General features: G+C 36.0%; 1 protein-coding gene across 2 annotated transcripts in view; it reads left to right on the top strand.

The window, feature by feature from the left end:
* Tmtc4 (Transmembrane O-mannosyltransferase targeting cadherins 4) overlaps positions 1-27,181 on the top strand; it is a 390,299-nt gene that overhangs the window by 295,771 nt on the left and 67,347 nt on the right. For both annotated transcript variants that reach the window (XM_090402208.1, XM_090402207.1), the window contains exon 13: positions 12,375-12,482. In XM_090402208.1, the coding sequence (XP_090258334.1) occupies positions 12,375-12,482 (108 nt within the window). The remainder of the gene's footprint in view (positions 1-12,374; positions 12,483-27,181) is intronic.

Below are 27,181 nucleotides of genomic sequence, written 5' to 3'. Positions count from 1 at the left end.
TTTTTATATTTTCCAGAAGCAGTATTACCCCACTCCTTAAACATTAAGTTGGGATTCCAGAATTAATATTTAAAAGATCAGCTACTGAATGCAGTTTAAAACTTTTTGTGAAAGAATACTCATTAAAATAAGCTGTATTTATTACAAATGCCACACATAAGTGCATGAACACACACACAGTCTAAAAAAAAAAATTTACCTGTGTATTCCTTTAATGTGTGAATAAAAAAAAAATTGCTTAAGAAATATTTGTGCCATAATGATGATAACTGTCTACATGTAAGCACAATTGGAAATGAAAGAAATACAATTAAAAGTAAAAACTTTTATTTGCTAAATATTTCAACCAGAAGATAACATTATCTGCTGTGGCAGGGTTTTTTCCTTACCATAAACTCAGGTTTTTCATCCTACAACAAGCAAACTGGCCATCAGAATACATGCAATTGATGGACATAATACACTGGCCTCCTAGCTTGAGTTGCTTCAGCTGTAAATCCAAATCAACTAGTTAACCTCATTGGTAGGCAGGCTAATGTGTAGAATATGTAGAGCAAGGTAGAGCATTAATGGTAGATTATTTTAAAAAAAGAACGAGCTATGTGATTGCCGGCCTGGTTGGCTGAATGGTTAGCCTACCCACTCTCCAACCATCAGGCTGTAGGTTCAGATCCTACCATTGGTATGGATGTGTGTGTGTGATTGTCTTTAGGTGGGAGATGAATTGCATTGTGCAGTGGGGAAACAACCACCCTGCTTAATGTAGGCCTGGAAGTGGCTTGAAAAAGTTCCATGTTTGGTCTCTAGAGCAGGGTTTCCAGTCTAGGTAAAAAAATAAATTAAAAATACCAAAAAATATATAAAATTGATAAAAAATAGAAAAATAATCCTTTGCCCACCCATGGTCTTAAATGTACTATGGGGTGGGGGGGGGATTGATGTCTGATAAGAATGAGAGTTTCCCAGATTCTTATCAAGGATAGGCAGTCGGTCTGATTCAAATTAGGATGATGCAGAATGGCTTTAGCATTCTTGAATAATGTTCAAATTTGAAGCTGTACTGGTAGAGTAAGTGCATTTTAGACCATAAGATTCTGTGGTTGGTGTCATTTGCATATTGTGCTAGAACAGATTTCTCAGACTTCTTATCATAAGATTTCTTATATACCACAATATAAGATAGATTGGTGTTCTTGTAATCTCTTCTATACAGAACAGCTAGTTTGTCAGAAATAGGAGTGGTGATAATTTATCTTTGGAGGAAAGTGGTCATGAGGAGAGCTTGTTAATCTGAAAGAATGTAGGCATGAAGTTGTGTTTCTTGAGAATTCTTGAAATCAGTTTGGAGATACCTGAAATATATGGAATTAGAACTCTTTGCACCAGTTCAATATTATTTGAAGTAAGCTTCAAATTAGGATGATAATGTGTTGCATGTTAAACATTTCCAGCTTGAGATTTTGTGGGTTAGAGCATATGAACTCAGAGAGCTATTAACAGTGCAAGGATCAGACAAGGAAGGTAAAATCAGATTATGAAAAGAAATTAGCCAGACAGACAAAAGAAAATCCTAAAGAGTTTTTGGTAGTGGCAAGTAGGAGGAACAATGACTATGGAATGATAATTTTAATGAGCATAGATGGTAAAGAGGTAATGGAGACAAGTGAAATTATGAGCTATTGAGTGGTCATTTTGCAAGAATATATCATCCAAGTGAAGATATTATTGTGACAGGGACTGATGCAAGAACAGAGGTTGAAGAATTAGAGGTACTTTGTATATTGCAGAATCTGAATGCAAATACAGTTGTGGGATTGGAAGGAATATTGGCATGCATTTTACAAGAATGTGCAGTGGGTACTGGTGATCCCTTTGACTAGACTGTTTAATTTGTTTGCTTTGGCAAAATCCCAAGAGAGTAGAAGGAGGGCAAAATAATTCTTGCATAAAGGAGGATCTAAGTCTGTGGTAGCAAATTATAGACCAATTATATCTCAAGAGTAGTGCACACTAATCTCATACAGATGATAGTAATCCTGATTTCTCTTTTTGACCAAGTAGTGGAAAAGTTGCTCAAAAAGAGAATTCAGGATTGGGTGGTTAAGAATATGATAAAGTACTCTGAGGGGCAGCATGGTTTTGTGAACAGTTGGTCATCCTTTGTAATGTACTAACTTTTTATAACAGAGTGACAACTGAATTGGATAAAGGGAATGGCTACACAATGATACTGCTGGATTTTGCAGAGGTATTTGATAGATTACCACATGGAACTCTGTTATACAAACTGCAATAGATGGGGATGGACATGAATCTGGTGATATAGATGAAAGGGTGGGTGATGGACAAATACCAAAATATATATGGAGGAGCAGAAGGCAGGTGACTAGTGGTGTGTACATCAGGGTTCTGTGCTTGGACTGTTGTTGTTTAATATATCATTTATGTCCAACATTTGGACATAAATGATATAGGAAATAATTCGAAGGGAGCTATTCAGTTGTTTGGTGATTATTCAAAGTTGGGCAGGATAATAGTTAATCGAGGTAATATTGAGAGCTTGCAGGGTTCTTTAAATAGGCTGGTCGTATGGGCAAAACATAATGGATTCCATTTAATATGGAAAAGTGTAAAAGTATGCATTTTGGAATATAAAGATTACAAGCTGTTTATCACATTGAGGGAACTGTACTCTGGGAAATTTATGAAGCCAGGGATTTGGGGGTGGTAGTAGTAGATAAAGAGCTGAAGTTTAGAGGGCATATTGCCAAAGTAGCCAGGTAGCTCACAGGATTACTTGGTTATTGAAGAATACACTAACAAGCATAGATTAGGGAGTTATCATTCCTCTTTATAAAGCCTTAATATGACCACATCTGGATTGCTGTGCTCAGGGCTGTTCATCTGGATTTCTTGAGGATAAGGAAGTGGTGAAGAGGAACCAGAGGCGAGTGACCAAGATGGTGAGTAGTCATGAAGTGCTCCCTATGAGGATAGATTGAGGGTTTGTGGATTGCACAAGTTGATTGATAGGCAAAAAATGGGAGGGGGGGGATATGATAGAAACATTTAAGCTACTTAAAGGCTTTTTATAGGATAATGGATAACAGGGGAAATGTTGCAACACTTGGCTAGAGAGGGAGGCAGAACAAGAGGTCATCCCTGGAAGTTTGATAAGAATGTGGTTAGCAACGTCATAAGGACTAGATTTTTTGCTTGGAGAGTGGTGAATGAATGGAATGTATTGCCTGAGTCAGTTTTGAGTGTTTTGTTTGTTAGTGGTTTCAAGGAGAGGTATGATAGGTATTGTGTGGATATCTTTTTTGGTCTCCTACGATGATTGTTAGGACTCCATGGAGATGCTTATGCCATAATAATAATAACATGATATGTGTCCGATGGAGTAAGGTTTATAATTCCAATTTTTTTAGGAAGGGATGGTGTGCATGTAGTTGCTGGATGTGGTGATCATTGAAGGTAGCTTTGAAGCACTGCTGTTCTCCTTGTAGTGAACTAATTACCTCTGTCTACCACAAACTTACCTTCACTGGTTGCTACATACAGCAGCAGTCTGCACACTATCCACCTCAAAAAATTAGAATTATAAAAACTCACAAAATCTCAAGGTAGAATGAGGACTTTATATTATATCTGAACTTGTTCATTTTGTAGTCTTTGATATGAGGGGTTTCCGTAAAGTAAGGTTACACATTTTTTTTCTCAAGAATGTTTAATAATAGGAAGTTGAAATTATACACCAAGAAATAAGTGAACATGCACTACTTCTTCACAGAGTCTCCAAATTTATTAATGCACTTGTCCCAACAATAGATCAGTTTATCAATACCAATACCGAAAAAGTCTGTGCCCACACCCAGTAACAACATCGCATATACTAATGAACATTCTTATCCATAGTGAAATGCCTTCCCAAAAGGTGTTTCCTGAGGGAGCCAATCAAATGGAATTCTAATGGCACTAACTATGGACTGTAAAGGCTATGTGGCAGAGTTTTCCCAATGATTACAGCACAACCACTTACGAGTGGAGTGTGCAGTGTGTAGAATAATATTGTCATGCATCAAAAGCATGCTGCTTACCTTCACCTATTTTTGCATTTAAGTTGTCATGATAATTATATAAAATTCATATAATTATATAATTCATATAATTTAAATTTTCTTCTAGTTTGGTATAAAATTCTTTGACTTTATCAGAGTTGTCTTGAAGTTGGGGCATACATTTGTACAATTTTAATTTGGTGTATTTTTTACTTATTTGATTTATTTATTACTTCACAACTAGGCTACATGTATATAGATTTTAATGACTTCATATCAATTGCCTTAGTATCCAAAAGCAAACAAACAAACTTTGCCCATGGTGGGCCGAGTGGTTAGCTTATCCACTCTCCAGCCAAAAGGCCACGGGTTCGAATCCCACTGTGGGCATGGATGTTTGTAATTGTCTGTGAAAATACTAGGGATGGTAGTCTGCGGTTGGTGGAGATGGAACTTGTAGAGCAGATGCCCTCCCTCGATGAGTCTTTGGACTCCCTGGAGGTGTTACATAATAATAATAATAATAAGTAGCATCATGACTGGGCTAATTGTATATAGAAGCTAATGACTTTGTATTGATTGCCTTAGTATCCAATAATGCAATGCACATACCCTTGCAGACATGTATAATGCTGTGCATTATGGGAAGGGCCACTACCTAGACTGGTTTTGATCTTCATTGAGATTTCATCAGTGGGAGTCATACCCAGAAGTGATACCAAGGTTGAAGTAATGCAGAAGTCATATTTCCATATACAAGTAGTTAAAAGGTGTCACACCTTATTATTAAAATACTCTGGATTAGAGTTTTTTCACTATGGTTATACTATAAATTAAAGATGCCAAGATGTAAAGATGCACTTGGATAAATGATGAAACCATAAACATAATTTCTTGACATCTTTAATTTATATTATAACCAAGTGAAAAAAACTTTCAACATCTATCTCTAATCCAGAGTATTTTAGTAATAAATTGTGTCACCTTTTGACTACTTGTATATGAAAATATGACTTCTGCATTACTTCAACCTTGATATCACTTCTGGGTCTGACTCCCACTGATGAAACCTCAATAAAGGTCGAAAACAGTCAGGATAGCAGCCCTTCTGTAGTGCATAGCATTGTACATATGCACATTGTACATAATATGTGCATTACATTATGGAATACTAAGGCAATTGATGTGAAGTCATTAGCTTGTATGTACAAGTAGCCCAGTCGTGAAATTACTTCACCAAACTTTGTTTGCTTACTTCAATAAAGGATGAAACCAAGAATATAATTTCTTGGCATCTTTAATTTATATTATAACCAAGTGAAAAAACTTGCAACAAAGGTGCAAAAATAATTTGAAGATTCCATTTCTAATGCTTTCATGCTAATAAGAAGAACACCTTATAGGGCCACGAAAAATAAATTCTACAATTAATGCAAAGCAAATGAATATCTGTATATATACACAGTGTATAAATGAAAAGTTTCATGACTTATTGTAATGATATTATTGTTATACCATCTAGCCATTACTGATCAATAATGGCACTACATTCACACATTAAGGTAAATTTACTTTTGCCATGTTATAACCTATTTTAATCATGTAGTAAAACATTACTGTCAAACATGTGTCATGAAACAGATTATGAAACTCTTAATCTGTAGAGGTGTTCTTTTTATTCCTGATTATTTTAAAGAAACAGGCAATCTGGATAGTATCAGGCATTTTAAAGGTGATCTTCATCCACAATTTTGAAATCTTACCTTACCAGCCGGATCTGGCTTCAATGAGGCTGAATGAGGCTGCATAGTGAAGCCATATATTTTAATACTTTATTCTGTATAAGTTACACATTGATCCATTTAAAAAATTATTTAATTAAGTAGATTAACTACAAATATTCTACCTAGCTGTCTTGTGACTGAACATAAGGATAGATTCCATTCTTCATATACCTTCATTGTTGTTTATTTTTTTAATTTCCAACTGTATTAAATAATTTTTTACTTGTATCTACTGAGATATTGTATACAGATGAATAATGTATACTTATCTACTGAGAGATAACTATACATTATTCATCTGTATACATGTAACTTATACAGATGAATAATTTATACTTATCTCTCAGTAACCATAAAAAAACAATTATTGTTGTAGCAAGATGCTATGTAATTATAAAAAAAAAGCAAGACAGGTGACCTCAAATTTATTTTTGAAAAACTATCATGAGCATGAGTTTTGTTCATTGTTATTTTTCATAAATAGATTTTGAGTTCACTGTTTTACTTGACATATGTAAAGTTTTCTTTTATAAAATAAGTAATTTTCATTATAAATAGTGTTATTTTGAACAATATGCACCTCTAATAAATTGATGTTTTTATTGAATGAAACACCATATAAGTAATATGGAATTTTAATCATTATTTGTACACACTAAAACAGAAAAATAAAATTGACTAGTTTTGTAAAAGTTATAAATTCAGGACTTTTTTTATGGAAGAAATGAAGAAAGCAGATAATGTTAAAACATAAATAAATCATTAGAAGAGAAATAATCCAACCGAAATGAGATTTCACTGTAGTCAGTGAGAGTCTCATTTGGGAAGTTAAATTCTGATGCACAAAGAGATCTGAGTAGCTATTTCTAGACATCATTTAGCATTAAACTTTGGGTTCTGTTGAGGGTGCAACGTGAGTGATAAACTGCCATAGACTATGTAATTAGATCAGAAACCAAAGTTTTCTACATATGGCATGAACACTTTATCCCTCCCATTCAGCTGTTTGATTAGTAGTTGAAATTTAGTCAGTTAAGTCAGATTTTTCTTCTCTTTTATGGTTTGCATCACCATCATCAGCATGTTTTTTTCCCCCTTTTTTTTTCTCTCAGTTCAAAACTTCAGTTTGTGTGACCAATGTAAACCAGACCACATGAACTCCTGGATTTTGTAGAAGGAAACACTGCCCTTCAGCTATCTGGGGAAGCTACAAATAATTTGGATTGGCTTGAAAGTCACCTGAATGTTATGGTACTTAAGAAGAGTAGCAATCTTAATGGACAGATTAACTAGTATATGGGATGGAGCTCAAATCTGTGTACTGGATATTCTGATTTTGATGGAGATGATTATCCAATAATATATTTTTGAATATGTTTTTAGAGTATCCATTAAGTACAAAAATATGGAGAAGAATTTGACTTCCTTAAATTTGTCTTCATTATTTAGAATGAAGATTGGTCTGGTTCTTGAGGGTTTTGATTTTGCCTAGTTTTTGGGAAGGATAGCAAAGGACAAAGCATAAAGATATCATCCAATATGGGTAAATGGAAAATTTCTAAAGAAATACCATTATCTGGATTCTTTGTGATTAGAACATCCAGTAAGGAATGTTCACCTTCTTTCTCCAACTCCTAGGTGAAATTCATGTTAGATTGGAACAAATTATAGAGAATGAAGGAACTGATGCAAGGCAAAAGAGTCATACTTTCACATTATGAATGTGTCATGTTTATACCTCAACCAAATACTGGGTTTTGGTGATTGCAAGAAAAACATCTTTAATGGTATCTCCACCTTGACACAGTAAGGAGGCGTGCACACACTGATAACCTCAAGAGCTATGCCAATGGTAGCTAAGCTACTGGTACGACCTTCCTAGCTGGACAGGTGAAGAGGTAGAGGCCAGACTAAGGGAGATACCCTGTCTGGCCTCTACTTTTTGCATAAGGCTGGTTACCTAACTGAGTAAAAAATTTCTATAACTCAGTCGCTGGAACTGGAAAATTCATCTGACCTAAACAACCAAGAAAGAACAAAGGTAAATGATTAGGAATCCTGGACATTTTAAGAGTAGCCACATGGAGTGTACGAAGCATAACAACAAGGGAATTAGAATTGGTAAAACAACTAAAAACTCAAAATATTAATATAGCTGTGATAACGCAAACAAAAAGGGAATTAAAGGGAAATTAAAGATATAGATGGTTTTATTATGCTGTATAGTGGAGTGAGCAAACATATCAGAGCTTCTACTGGTGTGACCATTTTAATCGATAATAAATGGAAAAATAGAATATAAAAGTACAATTTCATAAATGATCGAATTATAGCAGTTAAATTAAAAATAAATAAAAGCTACTTAAATATCATAGGAGTATGTGCCCCTGAAGAAGGTAGGAAAGAGGATTCCGAACAATTTTATGAGGAACTACAAATAAATGTAGTTTTAAATAAATGTAATAAAAATGACTATATATATTAATAGCAGGAGATCTTAATGCTAGACTTGGAAATAATCCAATCCCAAACGTCTTAGGAAAATATGGAGAAATTTACATGAATAACAATGGTCAAGAACTATTAGACTTCTGTACTTGCAATAATTTGAAAGTACAGAATATTTATGTTTTAACATTAACTACTTTCCTCATTTCTTCCATTAAAATAAACCCTGAAGAAGCCACTAGTTCATAAGTATTTTAAAAGTAGTTGATCTGGTTGTGCTAATAATGACTAATTAAAATGTTCTTATTTCAAATTTTTAAGTATAGGAACATGTCAATATTCCTGCTGTGGCATTATCTGCCTCAGATAATAAAGTTTCTTATAATGACCCAAATTTCTGGAACCCATTACTTTGCTAAATGAGTTATAGTTCCTGCATCATATAACTGAAAACAGAAAGATAGGAGGAAGAAAAAGAGATGATATAAAAAACGTTTCTTGTTTTAATTGCAGAAAAAGAAATACAAAATGGAAAGAATTTTAATAGGATTATATTGATCAAGTGCATATAATAAACAACTAAGTTATACCAACTAGTTTCACCAACTAAGGCATCTTCAGGGTACATAACTGATGTAAGGCACTAAAAAGTAAAAAACTGTTACAAACTGTAATCAACCGATTCCATTTATATTAAAGAACAGCGCGCGTACAATACATTCATAGAGCGTGGATGATATCACTTGTTGTTATTTAGGAATGTTCTATAATTGGCACTATAATTCAGTTCTGGCGAGTTAAAGGATCTGATAAGGGTCTTTCAGATCACGGGCAAGAATAGTCCTTGGTTCCTGTTAAGGTTTTGTATACAGCGGACAACTGTTGTGGCCTCTTTAAAAATTCGGTAGCGGAAGTCCTCCTCCATGTAAGGAATTGTGCTTCTATCCCACTCTATGGTATGGTTCGTTCTTGAGAAATGAAAAGCTAACCCCGATTTTTCTTCTCTGTTATTATTGACGTCACTTATGTGTTCTTTTTGCCTAATTTCAAGGCTCCTTGAAGTTTGGCCGATGTAATTCAAGCCGCACGAGCAGGGTGTGTTATAAACTCCAGCATATTTGGAGAAAGGATGGCTATCTTTTGGAGATCTTAAGAATTGTATAATCGTTTCTGTGGGTTTAAAGGCCGCTCTTATTTTATGTGGTCTAAGGAGTCTAGCAATCTTATTGGAAACTGTCCCTAAGTATGGAATGACGATGGTAGAAATATAACGTACATCATCTTGTTGTCTTTGTCGAAGTTCAGAGAAAAGTATCTTGTGGACGAGTCTTCGAGGAAATCCATTCATGGTAAGGTAGGTGGATATCAGGGATAGTTCTTCCTGGAGGTCTTATTGATCTGTTGTAAGGAGAGAGGCACGGTTCTTCAACATGTGTACAATACTAAGTTTCTGAGAAATGTGGTGGCAGGAAGTGAAATGTAAATAACGTCCTGTATTGGTAGGTTTGCGGTAAACTGAGAGGTTGATACCACCATTTGGAAGCTTCTTAATTAAAGTGTCCAGAAATGATAATTGGTTATCTTTTTCAAGTTCTAGAGTGAATTTGATTGTGTGGTGTAGAGAGTTGATATAACATCCAGGCTGGCGAGTAAATCCGTATTGGAGATAGAGATGTTGTTCAGTTTCTCAACGAAATGTTGCGAATTTCGTATATAAGTATCCGAATTATGAATGTGTGGTTTGAGGATGCCTGCCAGGTGTTTAGATAACAGATAAGTTGACGAATTGATTCCATCCACAATCGGGCCTAGTGGTATTCCATTTTTGTGTACCTTAGGAGCACTGTACAGTCTTGGTGTTAGTGGATGCATGGATTTCAATCTTCATTTTAAGTCTATAGACCAGTTCACCATGTGACGTATTAAATCTTGGTATCATTGTGGTTCTTTAGTGTTGGGTCTGTGACTAGGACACAGTAGGTTGATGTATCCGACAATAAACTGTTAATCTTATCTTCGTAATCACTGGTGTTTAAAATCACTGTTGAATTTCCCTTATCTGCCTTCAATGCTTTCAATATGATAATGTCTTTCTTTATCTTCAAACTATGCAATGTTCTTTTTTCCAGAGTAGTGATGTTTTTGTTAGGAGTTCTGGAAGATGAGAGGATGATATTACTTTTTAATCTAATATCATTAGCTATGGGTTCCGGTAACGACGAGACTGCCTTTTCTATATTATAAATGATATCCACTTTAGGGACATTATGAGGTGTTATCACAAAATTGAACCCTTTTTTAAGTATATTGATCTCTGGTTTTGTTAATACTTGATCCGATAAATTAAAAATAACTTTACTGTCTGGTAGAGAAGGTTTTGACTTAAAACGTTTTGTATAAAGATCGTTAAATTTTTTTATTTGGTTTCGTTTGCTTGTTGTAAAGTATATTTTAAGTATATTGATCTCTGGTTTTGTTAATACTTGATCCGATAAATTAAAAATAACTTTGCTGTCTGGTAGAGAAGGTTTTGACTTAAAACGTTTTGTATAAAGATCGTTAAATTTTTTTATTTGGTTTCGTTTGCTTGTTGTAAAGGCTTTATCATAGCTAGTAGTGACCATTCTGTCCAAATTTCGACCATATATCTTGATCTAAAGTACTAGAAATATCGTCATAAATCTGATAACAGGCTAAATCTATTTGGCTTAAAAGAAATCTGTTATGCTGTATCCGTTCACGTAGAAGTGCCCAAAGATGTTTTAAAATAAATATGTTTCGCTCGTCTTGAATGGAATTGTTCTTTTAAAAATAGAAACTTTGGAATAATCTTGTTGTCTCTACATCTTTTCAAAAAAGTGAGGTGATTTAATAGTTTGGCTTTTTTACATTTAAGGAATTCAAAACGGCGTACCTTTCTTTTGGTTTCCCCATGGATTCTATTCATGTTAAAAAAACGTTTAATTTTCTTGACCAAAAAGCTCTGGAAAGACTTTTAATGGGATTATATTGATCAAGTGCATATAATAAACAACTAAGTTATACCAACTAGTTTCACCAACTAAGGCTGTTGGCATCTTCAGGGTACATTACTGATGTAAGGCACTAAAAAGTAAAAAACTGTTAAAAACTATAATCAACCGATTCCAATAGAGTGGGATAGAAGCACAATTCCTTACATGGAGGAGGACTTCCGCTCCCGAATTTTTAAGGAGGCCACAACAGTTGCCCGCTGTATACAAAACCTTAACAGGAACCAAGGACTAATCTTTCCCGTGATCTTCCAGATCATGGGAAAGATTAGATCCTTATCAGATCCTTCAACTCGCCAGAACTGAATTATAGTGCCAACTATAGAACATTCCTAAATAACAACAAGTGATATCATCCACGCTCTATGAATGTATTGTACACACTCTGTTCTTTATTTAATATAATTGGAATCGGTTGATTATAGTTTGTAACAGTTTTTTACTTTTTAGTGCCTTACATCAGTTATGTACCCTGAAGATGCCAACAGCCTTAGTTGGTGAAACTAGTTGGTATAACTTAGTTGTTTATTATATGCACTTGATCAATATAATCCCATTAAAAGTCTTTCCAGAGCTTTTTGGTCAAGAAAATTAAATGTTTTTTAACAGAAATACAAAATTACGAAAAGTATAAAAATGATTATATGCTAAATGATGAGATGTCACATTGAGTACAGCATGGTGAATTGAATTAAACTGATTACTCTTTCTTTACAGAGGGATAATAATTATCTTTTGAGTAAAAAAAAAAATATCTTAATTGTTATTTGATATTCTTACAAGCAAAATTTAAATATAACCATTATTATGGAAGTGTTTAAATTGAATATTCATGAAGGAATAACTTTGAAGTATTATCCATTGGGGATAGAGTAAGAAGTTGAGAAAGTGGTTAGAATTATTTGGCATTCTATTAACTACAGTTTCTTACATTTTTACTGATGATAAATTAACATACTCTTTAAAATTAACAAATTTGATGACATAGTTGACAGTGTTATCTTGAATTGAAAATAAATAAAATTATCTATACAATATACTTCTTTTAGACTCAATTCATATTACGACCAAGCTATGAACAACCTAGCAAATATTCTAAAGGATCAGGGTCAGCTAGAAGAAGCAGAACAGTTGCTCCTTAATGCCATTAGAATTAGGTAAATTAGTTGTATTCTTGAATAATGTACCTTTTGTTATGAATGTTTTGCCATATGTTTGTGCACTTCTACACTTCTGAAAATAACTAGTTCAAATATTTTTGTCTCCATACAAGCAAGCAAACCAAAAAAAATCTTCAAAATTTTATATGATTTGCTGTTAATTATACAAGTAATGTTTGCTAATAATTGTAATAACAATTACATTTCAAAATAAATTGTGCTTTGGCGGTAACAGCACTTTTGGGGAAGATACATGTTGCAACCATTTTGCAATTTATACTGAAGTTGCTTTATTCTGTTGCCATTATGATTTATGTGGTTATTTAAATAGATCCTGCTGAATGTATATCTTAGAATGCCATGGTTTCTAATGAACACTTCTACTCTGGTCAGTCACCAGCAGAAACAGGAATATTATTCTGAAAAAAAAAAAAAAAAAAAGAGTGTGAAAAATTGCTAAAAATTCACGTTTTATCTGTTTGTCTGAAGTATTTATGCGGATCTTTGGGTGAGCAGAAACAGGTAACTAAATTTTGGTAAGGCCTAAAGGAGGTCTCTATGTTATACTTTTTAAGCATATATGCGATGTGTGGGAGGTGGTAATGGATTTTTTGTGTTCTGGATTTGGAGGGGGGGGGGGGGTTGGGCAGATGGGTGGAGAGAACAGGAAGAACTGCCAATATCCATTTAGAAGAACAACATAAAAATATGTGCTTCATCTACACTACAGGTTATTCCAGAGTGACAGTCCTTAAAGATATTCAGCTGCATCACATTGCCAAAAATATGGGTGACCATTGTTTTTAGACCTGCAGCAAGTGTCCATTACTGTACCAATAGAAGATCCGCATTTAGGACTATAGGAACTTACTATTTCGAGTCAGTCTGTGTTTGCCTTCGTAGTGGTGAGCATGCATGCACATGCTCAGTATATCTCTTTGTGCTCATGAAGATGCCTTTGTGATAAGGTGAAATATTGGCTTAGTAATCTAATTATCTAACTAAATTTAGTTAGTTATTAGCTTTAGACATCTGTTTTTTTTTTCCAATAAATATCAACAAAAGTGATAATGTATCCAAGCATCTATACCAGATTAATTTTAGAAGATGATAAATGTTTAAGTGAATTAACATTCACTTAAGCAATTTAATCCCCTTTCAAGTTTAATTTTAATTATTATTTCTTTACTGATTTTGGAAGATGCAGTCTCTTGGAGTCAAGAGACTGTATCTGGAGGTAAAGAAAATTAATTTTTGGAGTTTTTGAAAGACCTTAGGCAGAAGTGTTTGTAGAGGTTTTTTAAAGACCTTTACTTTAGGCAGTACATAATGGAGGGTACACGAAGATCAAGAGTATTGGATTTGACCATCTCATCAGATGATGATGTTATAAATAAGGTGTCAGATCTTCCACCAATTGGTGAGAGTTACCACAAGGTGATCACTTGCAGGTGACCAGTCATTCGAGGAGATCTGTTAGAAAGGGAATTATGTGTGGATATATATGTGGAATTATAAGACTGATAATTATGAAAAGCTCAGGAAACAGCTTGCAATAATAAATTGGAAAAATGAACTGGATGGAAAGGATATCAATGCTCCTTGGGCCCTACTCAAGAACTATTTGGTTCAGAGCAGGTGTGAAATAGATGAATAAAGAGATAAGGTATGCAATCTGGAAGAAGAAGGTATTATGGAAGAAACACAAGATGAATAGTTATAACAACCAGTTGCATGAGAAGTACAAAGAGCAGGTGAGGAAGGTGACTCGCTTGATAAGGGTAGCAAAAGTGCGGTATGAGCAGCAGTTAGCTAAAGTGGCCAAAAAAAATCCTAAGGAGTTTTTTCGATATGTGGCCAGTAGAAGAAAGAATGATTGTGGTAGGATGGGATTGATTAGTGAAAACGGAGGAATGATAACTACTGCGGAGGATATAGTTGGAGTATTTAATGAGAAATTTATAAAGAAATTTCATTCTTGTAAATGTGGCATCATGCAGAACTTGAAAGCAGTGGGAAAGAAGGAGGAGGAGGAGGAACTGTTAGTAAGTGAACAGGAGATATATGAAAAATTGAATATACTTTATGTAAATAAGGCTGTGGGACTTGATGCTATTGCACCATGTGTTTTGAGGGAATGTGTCAGAGAATTAACAACAGCTTTTGCATATCTTTTCAACATGAGTCTCTCACTGAGTCGAGTTCCAAAAGAGTGGAAAGAGGGCAAAATTGTTCCAATTCATAAGGGAGAGTAAGGCTTTGAATTATAGACCAGTTTGTGTGTCTGGAGTTGTGGTTAAGGTATTAGGGAAGTTAGTGAGGACTAAGATTCAGAATTGGGTTGACAACAGAAAATGCTCTTTGGCAGCCAGCATGGATTTACTAAAGGAAGATCATGCTTTAGCAATCTACTTACTTTTTATAATAAAGTGACAAATGTGTTGGATAAGGGTGTTGCATATACAGTGGTATATTTAGATTTTGCAAAGGCATTTGATAAATTGCCACATTACAAGCTGGTAATTAAATGGGAACAGATGGGGCGAACAGTAGATTAGTTTGCTGGATTGGAAATTGGCTGTCTGATAGGCATCAGGGAGTTGTCTATGGAGAAGCGATATCACTGAAGAGGAAAGTTACTAGTGGTGTACCCCAAGGGCCTGTTTTGGGTCCATTCCTGTTTAATTTGTATAATTTGTATGTAAATGATATTTGGAGAGGTCTGAATGGTCATGTGCAGTTGTTTGCAGATGATGCAAAGTTCAGGAGAACTATCAGGAGTAGAGTGGATGCTGTAGCTTTGCAAGAGGACTTTCCTCTGAAAGGGTAAATGAGTGGTGATGCCAATTCAATGTTTCAAAGTGTAAGGTTTGAAATTTGGGAAGCAGAGATGGGATGTAGTGTACACAATTGGTAGAAATATCTTGGAGGTGGTAGAGGAGATGAGAGATATGGGAGTGTTGTAGACAAGGACCTAAAATTTTGGGGACATGTTACTAAAATTGTGAGGAAAACACAGCGGATAATGGAATGATGTAGAGGGCACTGACTTGTAGAAGTAAGGATGTTATCGTTTCTTTGTATAAGGCTTTGATCGGGCCACACATGGATTACTGTGCACAGATCTGGTCACCTGATTTTCAAAAAGATGAAGATTATTATTATTATTTCGGGCAACTCCAAGGAGTCGACAGACTTATCGATGGAGGCCCTAACATCATGTCAAGAACAACTATTCGACATTCACACAGTATCTATCATACCTTCCTTGAATTCATTCACGGTCATAGCACCCACAACGGACTCTGGCAGCTTATTCCACTCATTCACCACTCTCCAAGTAAAAAACCTAGCTCTAACACCCCTGCTAACCACATTCTTGCCCAGCTTCCATGTATGGCCCCTAGTCCTCCCACCACCAGTCCTATTCTCAAAAATATCTTCTGGATTAATCTTATAGAAACCCTTCAGTAATTTGAATGTCTCAATCATATCACCCCTTTTCTGCCTATCAACCAATTTTTACAACCCACAAATCTTCAGCCTGTTCTTATAAGGTTCATTCCACAGACCTGCTATCATCTTGGTCAATCTTCTCTGGATGCTCTCCACCTCCTCTCTATCAAGAAGAAACCCTGGCGCCCATATCTGGGCACAGTAGTCTAGATGGGGTCTTATCAAGGCTCAATACAGAAGAACAATAACTTGTTTGTCTCTGCTTGTTAAGGTTTTGGAAGAGTTCAACATTTTAGATGCAATTCAGGTAACGCAGGGTGCCTGGCATAAAGTTTCTGAAAACGCTATGAAAGGAGTATGGCATAAGCTGTGTCCTCAGTTTAATGATGATTTCGAAGGCTTTGAAGACCCAACAAAGATTGCGAATTCTGAAACACAAGCGATCTTAGTTATGGCTATCAAGTTGCAAATAGAAGTTTCAGAAGGTGATGTTAATGAGCTGCTTCGATCTCACCCAGTGATCTCCATGAATTAGAGGAACAAGAAAGAAATGACAAAGAAGATAATGAATATGAAGCTCCAATGCTGTTTTTCACTTTAAAAGGCCTAGAAGAATCATTTAAACTTCTTGAAAAAGCTGAAGCAATCTTTGAATCACAGTATTCAGACTTTGGATGATTTAGTAAAATTTCCTGCAAAATGAATAATGCTTCTGCTTGCTATCAAGCTATTTTAAACAAAAAGAAGCAAAAGTCAATGAAGCAGATGACACTTTAGGCCTTCTTTGAAAAAAAAAAAAGATGCACTGAAGCTTCCTAATATATCTCCTACTACCTCAACAGCTTCCGATTCACCTGGTGATATAGAAATGAGCTAATTTTTTTTTTCAAAGAATCTTTTTTGATTTAAAATTTTTCTTATGTTATTTTTTAAATATGTAAATCTTTGGTTAGTAAAGTATTTTCTTATCATTTAATGTTCATTTTATATTTTAAGTTCCTTCTTACAAGTGTACTCTTACTTATAGCATTATTTCTAAGGCAAATAACCTCTGCTTTACGAATTACCGATTTACAAACTGCCACCAGGAACCAGTTAATTGATAAAGGCAGGAACTACCTGTACTGTATAATGTTAAAAACAAAACTATATTTCTGAACCATAAAATATTGAGGACTTTGTTCAAATAGCATGTTGCCTATTATTTCATATATTAGGCAACAAACATATATATATAATATTCATCCAAGCTTCATTTGCTTCCTCAGCCTTAAGTAAAAGGCTGGTTATATTCCAATGATTTTAGTCCTACCCAAGGGCCTATGATTTGTGGAAATGGAAATGCCTTCTGAATATGAATGCTATGCCAAACAAAGTGGCCTTTTGCAACTGCTCAGTATTTAATCCATTTAACTTGAATGCTTCTAAATGTTTTTTCAGTGTTTTGGGGATTGCACCTGTCTGCCAAACTTGTTCAACTTCGACTTTCAACTCACGATATTTTGTAATTTTTTCAGTTTCTTTTTCGTCAATTCGGTATCTCCTGGTACTGATATTTCAATAAAGTGAACACCCTTCTTTTCACTTTTTCAGCCACTTTTATATTGGGTGTATTACATTCCAAGCGTTTGTCAGTCTGGACTTCATTCTCAGTCACTTTTTAGTCAACTTTATGCCTTCCAATAGTCTTTAGATACTTTAAACCTGTACTTTTTACATAAATGCCAGTGAATTATCTTAGCTACATTATCGTGCCTTTTATGGTACTCAATTTGTGCCTCTAGAACATTCTGCTACTCTCCTGATAGTGATCTTACCAAGTCTTTCTTATGTTTTTTTTTTTATTCTCTCGGGTTATCTGCTGACTTACTTCCTACTCAATTTTAGTATAGTTTATTCTTTTCCAGGACTGCTTCATTTAACTTCTTAAATCCACCATGATGTCTAGATTTTTCTGTCTTTGCAAAACTATATGCATCCCTGGCTGAGCCAAGAATGATTGTTGTCTTCAGTGTTGCTATTATTCTCCACAGTTTGGTTCTTGCTATCACATTCTTTCATTTTTACTTGAATAATATTTGTATATTTGAGTGTATAATTCACCTGTGAGAGGTGCTTAATTTCATTTTTGTATCCTGTTCAAAACCAAATGGCAATCACTTCTGGTTTCAAATCTCTTTCATATTCATCTCTCATGAATCATCCTGTCATTATATTAGATCAACAATAAAATCATCAGTAAACTTTTCTTATTTCTTGTGTCTTTTCTCCATGTGATTTATAATATAGATTGGGCAAATAGTCTCACATGGAGACTATTCACCCAATAACAAATATATGTTACATAACAGCAGTCTCAGTACAGAACCCTGTGGCACCCTACTTGTCACCTCCTTCCTTTTAATTCGAACTACATTGGAATCAAGGGTAATGAGACTGCAGCTGCTAGATATGCTCCGTGTATTCAATGTCAATCCCCTATACAGACTACAGAAACTTTATAAGTTTAGAGCTAATTACCTAATGCAGTCATCATAGCAGGAAGCACTGACAAATAAATTGCATAAAATTAAGTCTGAAATTTAGATTGCAGTCTTGCCGCCATAGAAACAGAAGTTGTTCTTGCTTGTTTCTGCATAAGTCATAGTCATTTAGTTCATTCTTATTTATTGAGGAGTGAGGGACCCACCTATGTGTGAACAATGCAAGACACTATTTGCCATGTTCTAGTGGAGTACCAGCACTTCACTGGAGAAAGGAATGAAGCTGGGCCATATACACTTAGGCCAGACTCAGATAAATTGCATGAAGTTTTTAATGTTTTTATACAGACACATTTGATTATAAATTCTATTTATCTGTAGATACCTCATTGTTTAAGTTTATTTTTCTAAAACTTGCTTAATGTACCAGGTGATTATAAAATAACGTCAAGTGTTCAGAGCCCTCTAGCGAGTAATGTATTGGACGAAACACACCAATATTCGGTAGACGTACACAGTGAATTCGATGGGGATTCGATTTAACAAAAAAAAAATAGTACCAAAAGTCACAAACGGGGGAAATTTTGGAGCTGTTTGCCGAGTAAAATGCATTAATTTGCATTATCGCGTTTCTTGTAAGCGATCATACAATAAAAGGAAAGCCTGTGAGATTTCTTATCATTCGTAGATGAACTGCTTTTCAATGCCGCTTACCTTACGAGCGTGCTTTGTTAGTCAAACTCTATTATCAGTGGAACAATAATGCCAGTGCTTGTCTTCGTGATTTTCGGCGTATGAAAAATTTAAGAAAAGGACCGATTAGCATATCAAACTTACGAAAACTGATTCGGCAATTTGAAACTACTGGAACTCTAGCAGTGCAGGTAGGCAGGGGGTGCAAGCCAATCAATCACCAACAAGTTGAAAAAGTTGCAATTGCTATTGCGGAACAGGAGATGACGAATGTGCAGGGTACTAGCAGTGCATGATCAATATCCCGGCAAACGGATATCGCATACACAACAGTGTGGAAAATCCTACATCAGACGTTGAAGTTTTACCCCTATAAAATCAGTCATGTTCAAGAATTGCGCCCCGGTGATGTGACCACATGAATCGACTTATCTTTGAGATTCTTAGCGCACATGGAAGTGGATGATGCATGGCCGTGGCAGATTTTATGGAATGATGAAGTGCACTTTTATTTGAACGGCGATATTAACACACGCAACTGTCGCATTTGGGCTGCAACTAATCTGCACGTTTGTCTGCAGATGCCTATCCACTCACCCAAAGTTACAGTGTGGTGCGGATTTACGGTATCTTTTATCATCGGTCCATACTTTTACGAGGAAAATTGCCAAAATGGACCAGTGACCTGTTCTGTCAATGCTAACAGGTATGCCAATATGCTACAGAACTTTGTGGTTCCACAACTGCGGCAAAGAGGATGTCTTGATTCGACCATCTTCATGCAGGATGGTGCACTACCCCACATTGGACTTCAGGTACATCATGTTTTGCGACAACATTTCTCTGACAGAAGAATCATTAGTCATGCATTTCCCATGCCATGGCCACCAAGATCGCCTGATCTCAATCCTTGTGACTTTTGGCTGTGGGGATTTCTTAAAAGCATTGGGCATCAAGGACATGTACCCGATATTCCAAGTTTGAAAGATCGAATAACGTTACACATGAGACAAATCAATTCCGATATGTTGCGAGCCACTGTGGAAAATGTCATGCACCGTATGCAGTTCCTGTAACATCAGAATGGTGGTCGTATTGAACTCATTTGTAATTAACAATAAACGGCATGATATTGATGTGTGCTGTCTCTCATTTGCCATTTAGTCATTCATTAGTCACACCTACTAAAATTAATTTGGCATCGCCCAACTTTCCCCTGTTGCCAACTTTTGATACTATTTTTTTTTTCGTTAAATCGAATCCCCCATGTTCCACTGTGTACGTCTACCGAATATTGGTGTGTTTCTTCTAATACATTACTCGCTAAAGGACTCTGAACATTTGATGTTATTTTATAATCATCTGGTACATAACATGTTATTTACTAATTTATCTCTTTATTACTACTTATTATTCCCTTGCATAACTCTGTAACCTTTGGTTTGGTGCAGTATGACCTTTGCCATCCTTGTGCCAATAAAGCATGAAACAAGCCTTTTAATCCTTCCGCATTGCAAGTAGTCTTTTGCATGAAAGACTAATTGCTATCTATCAGTTATCCATTCTTATGAAAGCCACTATTCTAGTCTACTATACATTGTCCTCATCCCTACTAATATTATCAATTTGTCATATGGTATTCCAAGGCTTCACAATGTTCAAAAAAAAAAAAAAAAAAACCACAAAAGGTTTATTTTTAAATCTATAATATATTCGTACCATGGGTGGGCTAAGGATTATTTTTTATTTTATTTTTATTTTTTGGTTATTTTTATTGATTTTATATATATATATATATATATGGGTGGTCTGAAAAGTTCTCGACCTAACAATGAAAAAACGAATTTATAATTTCAAAATTCTTTTTATCTTTCAACATAATCTCCCTTAAGACTAATACATTTATTCCAGCGATGCTCCACCACCATTATCCTGTCCCTGTAGTGGTTCTCTGTAAGATCTGCAAAATACCCCTCTACAGCTGCAATCACCTCTTGATGCGAAGAAAAACACTGACCAGTGAAGAAGATTTTTATTTATGGGAAGAGATAGAAGTCAGATGGAATGAGAATAGGGTGGATGTTCCAACAATTCATAGTGTAGATCCCTTAATTTTCCCATTGCCAAAACACCTCTGTGGGCAGGTGCATTGTCCTGATGAAAGATGATTTTTTTTCTTCTACAAACTGGGTCTTTTCTCACAAATTTTTTGGTCTAGTCTGGTTAAAAGATTTGAATAATATTCCCTGGTTGTTTTACCCTTTTCAAGATAATTAATAAACAAAATGCAGCATCCCAAAACACCGATGCCATGACCTTGTCTGCTTTGACGCTGAACAACTGGCTTCTGTCCACTGTTTTGACTGCTGTTTGGATTCTGGTGTGTACTGGTGAGTCCAAGTCTCATCCATAGTAATAAATCAATGCATAAAATCAGTTTTATTCTTGTTAAAACACTCCAAGTACTGTTCAAATATTTTCATGTGAGTGCGTTTTTGATCTGCATGGCACCCATCTTGCGCAAAGCTTTTTCATTTGCAATTCTTCATGTAAAATGTATCCTACATGTTCTTTATAAATGCCTATAGTCTCAGCAATTCCACCCACTTTGACTCACTGGTCATCCAATACCATATTGGATGTTCTTCACATGAATCATCTTCAAGGCTGATACGGTTGCATTTAAACTCGGTAGCCCATTTCTTAATTGTCAAAAATGAAGGAGAAGAGTGCCCATAAACTATTATGGACTTCGAATGAATTTCTTTTTGGTGTTAAACCTTCTTTTACAAAGAATTTTATAACTGCACGATACTCCAGTTTTATGCATTTCAAGGGATACAGACAATACTTGGCTTAAGACAGCTGTATATTAAAAAAACTACTTAATAAAATGACTTGCAATTTCACATCGATGCTTCTGATAGATGTACCAACTTAGAAAAAAAAATCTTGCCGATTGTGTTGCCATTTATGGTTGAGGGCGAGAACTTTTCAGACCACCCACATGTATATATTTGTATTTTTCCTTTTATTTTTTACCAGGTCCCTGCTCTAAATGCCAAACATGGAACTTTTTCAAGTCACTTCTGGCCTCCAATAAGTGGGTATCACACTGAGCAATGAAATCCATCTCCCACCTAAATGATTTATAATCACTAAGGTGGGAGATGTGCAACTGACCATATTATATGTGGTCAATTTTTCAGAGCCACATTATCTTACTTTCACAGTCCAGAGTTATGCAGTTGAACCTCGCTATAATAAAATCATTTTGGCCACAATAGTTTATGATACTGAATTTGTTTTTTAAAAGATTGTTAACGTGAGACTATTACTAACCCAAATATAAATAGAGGTGGCGAATATAAATAGAGGTGAGGAAGTTGGACATTTTGTGTGTGCAGGAGACGAGGTGGAAGGGGGGAAAGGCAAAGGAACTGGGAGATGGATATAAATTGTTCTACTCTGGAGCGAATAACGAGTGAAGAAATGGTGTAGGAAGAAGGAACGACAGGATCATGCAAATGAAATTGGGTCTTGGAGAAGTGCGGGTGGTTGTATTATGTGTATATGCCCCACAAGTTGGCTGTACAGCAGAGGAGAAAGATGAGTTCTGGAACATGTTAGATGAAGAAATGAGGGAACTGGAAGAAAATGAGATGGTGATTGTTGGAGGAGACTTGAACGGACACATAGGGAGACAGAATAGAGACTATGAAAGGGTGCATGGTGGTCATGGAGTGGGAATGATGAACCAGGAAGGAGAGAGGGTTGTGGACTTTGCAGTAGCGTTTGATCTGGCAATTGTGAACTCGTTTTTCTACAAGAGGGAAGAACATTTGATAACATTTAGGAGTGGTAACAACAGTTCACAAATTGACTACATTTCGACTAGAAGAAAACATATTAAGGTTGTGGCAAATTGTAAAGTAATTCTAATAGATCAAGTGGCACAGCAACACCGACTACTGTGTGCAGACTTTAAAATAAGATCGAAGATAAGAACCTCTGGAAGCCATGGGATGAAGACAATTAAGTGTTTTCGCTTAAAAGAAGAGAGTGTGAGGAATCGTTTTAGGGAGAGGGTGTTAGAGAGGATTTCGGATGGACTGGAAAGTGTACAAGATTGGTGAAAACATAATTCAAAAGTAATCCTGAACTGTGCAATCGAGGTGCTTGGTGAGGCATCTGGAAAGATTAGAGAGCAGAAGGAGGGTTGGTGGTGGAATAATAATGTACAAGTGGCAGTGACAGCTAAGAGGAAGGCAAAGCAGAAGTGGGATGAGTCAAGAGTGGAAGAGGACAGAGAGTATACAGAGAGAGAAAGCAAGAAGCCAAGAGAGTTGTGGCACAGGGGAAGGCCATGGCATATCAAGATCTGTAAAATTTACCAACTAGCGAAATGTAGAAATAAAGCAGCAAAGGACATCTTTCATGTGAGGTAGATCAAAGACACTGAAGGAAGAGTATTATGGAGGGATGTGGACATAAGAAACAGATGGAGAATATACTTTGAGGGACTTTTGAATGAGGAAAATGCAAGGACTCACAGAGAAGATGGGCAGCTTTCTGAGGGGGATGGTGCAGAACATTAGAAGAGTGGAAGTGACGGAGGCCATGAAAAGGATGGGGAATGGAAAATCGGTGGGCCCCGACAGGATTCCAGTGGAGGCATGGAAGGCACTGGGGGAAGAGGGAATTGACCTGCTGTGGGACCTGTTCGTGAAAGTTTGCCAACAGGAAAATATACCCGAGGAATGGAGGGAGAATACTCTTGTCCCTATCTACAAGGGTAAAGGGGATGCACAAGACTGTAAAAATTACGGAGGAATAAAGTTGATGTCCACACAATGCAATCCTAGAAAGGGTTCTTGATGAAAGATTAAGGAAGGAGGTGGAGATTGCAAAGGAACAATTCGGCTTCATGCCTTGTAGATCAACAACAGATGCTATCTTTGGGTTACGGCAGATGATGGAAAAGTTTCGAGAGAAACAACCGGAACTACATCGGGCATTTATTGATCTGGAGAAAGCATACAATAGAGTGCCAAGGCAAGAAGTTTGGAGGTGTCTGAGGGAGAAGAAGGTTCCGGAGAAATATGTCAGGTTGGTGCGGGAGATGTACAGAAATGTGAAGACATGTGTTCGGACCTGTCTGGGACAGACAGAAAGTTTTCAAGTAACAGTTGGCTTGCATTAAGTCCGTTTCTATTTAACATTGTGATGGAGGAGGTGAGAGAAGATGTGCCTTGGATAATGTTGTATGCAGATGACATCTTGCTGTGTGCAGATTCAAGAGAAGAAGTGGGAACTAAACTGGAAAGATGGAGAAAAGTAACGGAAGAGAGAAGTATGAGACTGAGCAGAAGTAAGACAGAGTATATGTGTTGCACAGTGAGCAGCGGCCAGGAGACAGATCTGGAGCTGGAAGGAAATGTCATCAGGAAGGTGAGGGACTTTAGATACTTAGGTTCAACAGTGGAAGAAGATGGAGGAGCTGAAAAGGAAGTGGGTTGGAGGAACTGGAGGGAGATGGCTGGAGTGTTATGCGATAAGAGGGTGCCGATCAATCTGAAAGGCAAAATCTATAGGACAGTAGTGAGGCCAGCTATGACGTATGCTATAGAAACTGTGGCCCTGAGGAAAATAACATCAGCAGGATGGAAGTAACAGAGATGAGAATGCTTAGGTGGATGTGCGGTGTGACCAGACAGGATCGTCTGAGAAATGACTATGTGAGGGGAACAGTGAAAGTTACGAACTTAGGAGCGAAGATACAGGAGGCAAGGTTGAGATAGTTTGGTCATGTGATGATGAGGAGGGAGGACGAATATGTGTGGAAAGAAGGGTCATGCAGATGGATGTGCAAGGAAGGAGGAAGTGTGGGCGACCAAAGAAGAGATGGAGGGAGCTGGTAGAAGAGGACTTGAGGATGAAGAACTTGGATGTAGTGACAGCCCAAGACAGGAGGATGTGGAGGAGACTCATCATCAGCAGTGACCCCACTTAAGTGGAAGAAGCTGCAGAAGAAGAAGAATTTGGTTTTTAAAAGAATGTCATTGTGAGACTATTACTAACCCAAATATCACCTGCTTTGTTATGTAATTGTCTCTAGAAAGCTTAAGATAGTTAAAAATTTTCATGCTCACCCTATAATTACATGCTTATTTTATTTGCTGGAATCATCTTAATTATCTTGTAGCAAAATTTCCAGGCTGTCTTTTTTGGATTACCACCCAGGCATGCCCCTGTTGATCTGCTATCATTATAATATTCCATGTAGACTTTAAAAAAAAAAAAAAAAAAAAAAAAAAAAAATCCCCAAAATGTTACACCAACTGTATATGTGGACTGTAGACAATTTAACCAACAGATGACAGTAATCATTTGCATCTTTTACTTTGGTGTATTACAGATTTTGACTTTTGTGAATATGTTAATGTCTGCAGACAGGCCTGACTTCTGATATATTACAGTGTCTGTTGTTTATATGTGCCTAAACATGCTACGAGTACAAAAGTTCATTGCATGACATATTCTGTATCTATTATTATTATCTTCCTGACCTCCATGAAGTCACAAACTCACTAGCTTCACTAAAAATCGTGCCTAAGTAGCTGAAATGTTTCTCCATTTTCAGTGATTCTGCCTATTTTCATTGTCTTTGTCTTTTTATTGCTGACCTTCATACCATATCTATTACAACAGTTATTCAATTTAGTCAGAGAATCTTGCAGACTTGTAGCGGATTTATTTAGAAGTATAACATCATCCGCATAAAGCAAAGAGCTGACATTAACATCCAATTTTGATATCATGTTTAATACCACTTTCCTTCATAATGTGATCCATATAGATAATGAATAACAGAGGGGATAACGTACATCCTTGTCTCACACCAGATTTAACATTAAACCATCTTCCTGTACTTCCTTCAATTCTAACTGCTGACTTACAACTCAAATAAAGACTAAGTATTGCTTGATATAATGCCCCATTGACACCATATAACTTTAGCGTACTGAATAGCTTCTCTCTTGGCACCTTGTCATATGCCTTTTCCAAATCGACAAAACTTAAATACAGATCTTTGTTATATTCCCATGCTTTCTCGACTATTTGTCGTAAAGTGAAGATCTGAACCTGACAGCCTCTATTTGGCCTGAATCCAGCTTGTTCTTCACCAGGCTTTTCTTCCACAATTCATCTCAATTGTTTCTCAAGTATACTTGCATAGATCTTGCCAGGAACACTTAGTAGGGAAATACCTCTGTAATTCTCACATTCAGTTTTATTTCCCTTTTTATATATGGGTACTATGAGAGCTCTACTCCAATCATCGGGAATTCGTCCCTCTGTCCAGGCTTTCTGAACTATGCAGTGCAGCCACTGTAAGACTTTTATACCACCATACTTCAGCATTTCTGGTCAAATATCATCCACTCCTGCTTCCTTTCCACATTTTAAGCCTTTGATGACTTTTTCTACTTCAAGTATGGATATGTATTCCTGACTGCATATCTGTTCAGTGTTTTTTACCACTGTGCTGGCATCACTGCTTCTTTCATTTAGCAGTTTTTCAAAGTAATTACTCCATACTTCAAGGATATCCTTTTCTTCCGTTTTCATGTCACCTTTATCATCTCTAACTGCTTTTACAGCACTCTTTCCTCCATTCCTATATCATACAATAAGTTATAAATATAAAATAGTATATAGCTCATGTGTTCGTTTACTAATAGAAAAACTAACAATATATCATTTTTTTAAATTGCTACTACAGAGAATGCTATGGATATATATGAACTTGCAACTTCAACATTGTATCATCACTGCAGTATTTTCATCATAAAGAAAGATTTCATAAATATTATTTTGGTATTGATAATTATGTACCATAAAAATTCTACTGTTTATTCTATTTAAATTCATTATTTATTGAATGTGTTTAGATGAAGACGATAGATATATTTGCTTTCCAGTATCTAAACATAACTGACTCTCTTCATAGCAAACAATATTACAAGAAACTCACTCATTCTTTAGCAGCACGATCTACAT

Source organism: Typopeltis vanoorti, chromosome 12 (genome assembly GCF_054136105.1).
Source record: "Typopeltis vanoorti isolate ZY-2024b chromosome 12, IOZ_Tvanoo_1.0, whole genome shotgun sequence".
Lineage (NCBI taxonomy): Eukaryota > Metazoa > Arthropoda > Arachnida > Uropygi > Thelyphonidae > Typopeltis > Typopeltis vanoorti.
Note: the sequence above shows the minus strand (reverse complement) of the source record. Positions and strands in the feature narration are given on the sequence as shown.